Below are 5,691 nucleotides of genomic sequence, written 5' to 3'. Positions count from 1 at the left end.
AGATAAATAATCAACTGGGTTGCCTCCCAGGCAGCGCTTGTTTAACATCACAAGCCTAACCCAAACCTTTCTAGCACTTGTCAGTAAGTGCATATCTTTCCAACGCCCTTCTGTAGGTGTACCTTCCTGTACCCTTCTGTGAGTACATAAAATTTTTAGCTTCCCTCAATAGAAGCTACCTAATACATAAAATTTAAAAATTGTTCATAATTACATCACCAAGATTTAAAAATTTAAAGTACAAAGAATATTGTTCTTGGATCACTGGGGTGCCTCCCAGTAAGCGCTCTATTAAGGTCATTAGCTTGACCCAGTGAAAGCTCACGTCTCCTCTTCTATGTTGGTTCTTCATCATCCCACCAACTCATCAATTGTGTACGGTCCACCTTCTTGATTATCCTGGAATGTGGAGCTTCAATTTCTATCACTCCATTCTTTTATGGCCTTTCACCACCCACCTTTTCTTCTTGTATTTCACATGTGAACCAAGCTAGAATGGGGAATCTTCCAAGTCAACATGGACTGTGCCTCCTTTATCAACATCTTCCTCTTCCCATACCTGCAAGAAATCACAATTATTACCTGTGTTAGCACTTTTAGTATCCTTCCTTGAAGCATTATATTTGGCCCTCTTTTGTATTCTTGTCATCTTCTCCTCAGAGTCATTCAAGATCAGCTTGTGTTCTTGGTCTTTTGACATAACCAGCCCATCATGGACACTGATGACCACTTTGGCTGTTTTCATGAATGGCCTTCCAAGAATCAACGAAATCATCTCATCGGCTTTCATCTCCATTACTACAAAATCAACCAAGAACTCAAGGTGTTCCACACGAATCACCGCATCCTCTACTACACCATAAGGTCTTTTTGAGGATCCATCCGCCACAACCACAAACATATTGGTTGGCTTCAATGTTAGCCCACCAATCTTTTTCAACATACATAGGGGCATCAAGTTAATACCTGACCCAGAATCAAGTAAAGCTCTCCCTACATTAACATTCCCAATGGCGCAAGGAATTGTAAGGCTTCCTGGATCCTTCATCTTTGGAGGGTGTTTCTTCTTCAAAGGGTGCATACAACCTTCCTGTTCCTTAGAATCTTCTTCTTCAAGATCAATAATTTCTCCAAGATAATACTTTATGTGCTTGGAATAAACAGGACGTTGTTGGAGGGCTTCGGTTGAAGGCATATTAATCTTCATTTGATTGAAGATTTCTCTAAAGTACCCACAATTATTCTTTTTTATCTCTTCTCTTCTCAGGTAAGGAAGATAACTCTCATTTTTTTTTTCAATTTTTTTCTCTTCCTCCATCTCATCCTCATTACTCTCTATCTCAATAATTTCTTTTTCTCCTCTCTCCTCAACCATGCTTACAACAACCTTACAATCCCCTCTAGGGTTAACTTCAATATTAGCCCTAAACTGGTTGTTCTCTGTGATTTCCACCCTTTTAGATGACTGGTCAATTTGTGTCTCCAAATTCCTGAAATTAGCTTCATGACTCTTATAATGAGAATCATATACCTTCAAGAATTTTTTGAATTTCTCATCAAGGCTTCTAACGTGCTCAGTCAAATTAGCCACTTGTTGCCTTAATGGTGGTTGTGGTTTTCTGTTAAATTGGCCCTCAGTCTGTCAAGTTTGATTCGTCTGACTTTGCCAATGCTAGGGTGATTCTTCCAACCTTGGTTAAAATTACCCTAGCGGTACTGAAACTGGTTGCCCAAATAGTTTGCTTCTTCTTGTGCCTTTTCAGGGAAGGCACATTGGCCATTAACATGGTCACTACCACATAAATCACATAGTTGTTGTTGAGCTTGTGAAACATTCCTCAACTCCTTTGGCAGTTGAGCAATGATCTTTGACAAGTTATCCAATTGTTGAGAGAGAAGTTTATTTTGAGCTAGCAAAGCATCCTCAGTGGTCAATTGGAGAACTCCCCTTTTTTGAACAATCACGCCCTTTTCACTCTGAGTCTCGTTCTCGTTCAACGCCATGTTTTCAATCAACTCCTTGGCCTCCTCAGCAGACTTTCTCTTGATATTGTCTCATCAAAACCATGTACAGGCGTCTTTCTCAATAGGCCTTTGAATTTGTCCCACGCTTGACTTAAGGTCTCCTCCATGCCCTTTCTGAACGAGGAGATCTCCATCTTTCCCTTATTGATCTTGGAATATGGGAAGTATTTGCTCAAGAATTCAACCAAAGCTTAGCATTGCTTCCCAATGAGAAAGGAAACAAGCTAAGTTTGATCCTGCCATCTGGCACTCCATTGATCTTCACTGTGTTGAATATCTCAATAAATGTCGTGAGATGATCATATGGACTTTCATTTGACAATCCATGAAATTGGTTGCTCTATACTAGATGTATCAACGCAGGATACATCACCATATTTAAGGTGTTGTCCCTCGGCATTGTAATACTGTTAAATCTTTGAGGGCCGACCACATCAGATGCGTCAGCTAATGTGCGTCTAGGAGCTCCTTCTGCCATCTCTTCTGTATTCGGAGTAAATGCCTCTGGTAAGGTTTGTAAAAGTCTTTTAGGAGAGGGGAATAGTTCTCTGGATGGTCTTCTAACTTTCCTCCCCCTCCTTTCACTTAATCCTTCGAGAAGAGGTTGATTATTTTTCTTGCTTCTAGTGTGAATTGCCTCCTGCATACACAAGAAACAAAAACCCTTAAAACCACTTTTATATAAAATAAAATAAAACAAAACAACAAAAAAAATCAAATCAAATTCAATCAAAATTCACACTACTTGAAAAGTTAAACCAATGAGTCCCCGGCAACAACGCCAAAAACTTGTTAAGCCCCTCGCACGTGTACCAGATCGTATCAAGTAATAATAGACAGTAAGTCCGAATATTGTTTCCCAAGGGACTCTTAGGCCTAATCATTCATGTGAATTGATTTCTAAAGACTTGATAAAAATATGAATTTAGAATTTGTAATGCAAAACAAAAGTAAACCTACAAATGCAAAGATTTGATCAATTGGCAAATAGACTATATGGATGAATGGTGTTGTTGGGGTTTACGGTTTCATCCTACTCCACTCTCAAGTATCTACTATTCTTATTAAATTCAACTTTATTATCAAAAGTTCATGCAACTTTCTAATTACCCTAAACCTGAGGTCTCGGCGAAGAGAGCCTAATCCCAATTACTAATTTACTATGTCTAGTCTCCCTAACAATTAGTCATGCATTTCAGTGAACAGAAGCTTAAAACTATTAACAGTCCTATTTCTATTCCTAGGTAATATTTCATAATCAAGAGAATTATCCTCATGTCTAGATTTCCCCGTATGTGTCCATATCGACAAAATCAATGATCATGACATTGAATGAGTTANACAATGCAAGCTAAGAGTGCAGAGAAGAAAACTCAAACAATTGATAATAAAAGTATATGAATAAAATAAGAATTTCGATACAAGAGAGTTTCAAAATGATTACATCGTTCCCCAAAAACAAAGGGTTTAGTTCACTATAATCATGGTGAAACTAGATGAATTGAATGGAAAATATGAAAGAGATAACCCTAGAATTGAAAGATTGGAGCTTTCGCATCCAAAATCCGCCTCCAAGGTGTGTAGAAGGTGTTTCTACGTCCTTTTCTGTCGAAAGAAAACCCTAAGGTTCGCACAAATCTATTTATAATCTGAGAAAAATTACAGAAAACAGGCCCAGGCCCAATTACAGCGCTCAGCGCCGGGTGCAACACTCAAGTGGGACGTTGAGCGTTCACGCCCAGGCGAGCCACAGTGCTGATTCTGAAGAGGCCAGCGCTCAGCGCTGGATCTGACGCTCAATGGTGGGTGCAGCTCTAGCTTTTCCCTTCAGCGTTGGCGCTTAAGCGTCTAGTAGTGACTTTTTCCACAAAGCTGGCGCTCAACGCTGAAACTGGTGCTGAGCGGTGACTGCGATTCTTCTTTTGCACCTTTTTTTCATCCTTTCTTTATTCCAACTCCTTCCTACTTCAACCTCCTTCATTCAATTATCGTTTAATCCTGTAAAAACAAGGAAAACCAAGCATAATATCTCTAAAACCACATTTGACTCTCTTGTAACCAAACTATAGCATTTTACATGATTTCAAACTAATATCTATGTCGCAAAGGGTGTGTTTTGTATGAAAATTAAGTATGAAAATAACGTTTTTTAGACTATTATCACAATCCCAAACTTAAAATTTGCTTGTCCTCAAGCAAACATAACAAAACTTAGCCTTTCACCTATCACCAAAATGGTTCAACACATTCAAAACATTTTCTTTCTCAACAAGTAATTACTCAATTCAACTTTTCAATGGAATCAAATCATGATGCACACATGCTTCACTTCATCACAACTCACATAATGTTCACATAATCATATAATCTCAAACAGGTGTTATTCTTATGAATGATCAATCAACTAAGCACAAGTGTAATTATGAATTCATGGAATCAATCCTCACCAGATAAGGTGTTTATCTCAGTCACTCAAGTGTTTCATGATGTCACTCCTTCCCTCTTACTATCTATACGTCACATAAAACAAGATTGTCATTCATTTACCTGCCATCACAAGGACTTTTCAAGGCTTATAATGAGGTTGGGCTAACAAGAAAAATTGGTTTTTCTAGATTACAAAATCCTTGAGTTAAGAGAGTTATTCAAACAATCATAGTTCAAGCACAAAATCTCTTTTTCACCAATCTCACTCATTCCCAACTTTCCTTTTTCTTTTGCATTGAGCTTTTCTTTTCATGCTTATCTTTTCTATCTTTCCTTTCTTTTCTCGTGCATTTTCATTCAACACGTTAGCTCAATGCCTAGCTTTTTCTTTTCTCAACTTTCCCAACAACCCCAATCTTGAACCTTTTTTAATACCACAATAATTCTCAACCTAACTCAAGGTAAAGATTTTCAAAGCAAAATTTTCACATCCTGTTTGAGGCTTAGGTTAAAAAAGGATAAAACATAAAATGTTCCTTCTCATCTGGGACAAAAATTTCATTTCACTATAAAAAAGGTATATTAAAAAACGGCCTTGATCATATGACACATGCATGCAATTCAATCAATCATACAAATTTGGGCAAAATCATTCATGCTTCCACATAGATACCAAATATATATGCTAGAAGTGGGTTTTAGGCCTAACTCAACCCCACAAAACTGGCTTTTAAGGTGAGGTCTGCACCTCACTTATATATTATATATTGGCCTTATCTCTAGTCGATATGGGACTTCCAACACACCCCCCTCACGCTGAGGTATATACATCTTGAGCATGAGACTAGATATTAATGGGTGGTCAAATAACTGCCCAAAAACAGGTGGAACTGTAACACCCCTAACAGAGTGCCACTTATAAATAACCAAATCCGAAAATTTACACCAATTTTTTTTTTTATAATAACATCGCGGAAACAAAAACCTTAAAAATTCAAACGTCTTACAAACTTAAAGTTCCAGCCTTACAAATATCGAATCCATGATTCAAAATGTAAAATAACTTTAAAACATGATAAATTCCCCGTAGCTAAATCCCATATCTCTCATCGTGCTACGCCAGCCTTGCATTATCTGCAACACCATCTACTCCCGTACAAGTACGATCATTGTAGGTGGAACCACAACCACAAAAGTAAAGGGTGAGTAACTAAGGACATAACATAGCATATAATTTCA

General features: G+C 37.8%; 1 protein-coding gene across 1 annotated transcript; it reads right to left on the bottom strand.

Annotated features, from left to right (window-relative positions):
* Window positions 1–490: 490 nt before the first annotated feature.
* Window positions 491–2,004, bottom strand: LOC106774697. The gene is made up of 2 exons (XM_014661742.1): window positions 1,718–2,004; window positions 491–1,619 (listed from the first exon to the last, which is right to left on the bottom strand). The coding sequence occupies exons 1-2, from the start codon at window positions 2,002–2,004 to the stop codon at window positions 491–493; spliced, it is 1,416 nt and encodes a 471-aa protein (XP_014517228.1).
* Between the last annotated feature and the right edge of the window lie 3,687 nt (window positions 2,005–5,691).

Source organism: Vigna radiata, chromosome 10 (assembly GCF_000741045.1).
Source record: "Vigna radiata var. radiata cultivar VC1973A chromosome 10, Vradiata_ver6, whole genome shotgun sequence".
In the NCBI taxonomy this organism is placed as follows: Eukaryota; Viridiplantae; Streptophyta; class Magnoliopsida; order Fabales; family Fabaceae; genus Vigna; species Vigna radiata.
The sequence above is the reverse complement of the archived record's forward strand: the minus strand, read 5'-3'. Positions and strand labels throughout refer to the sequence as shown.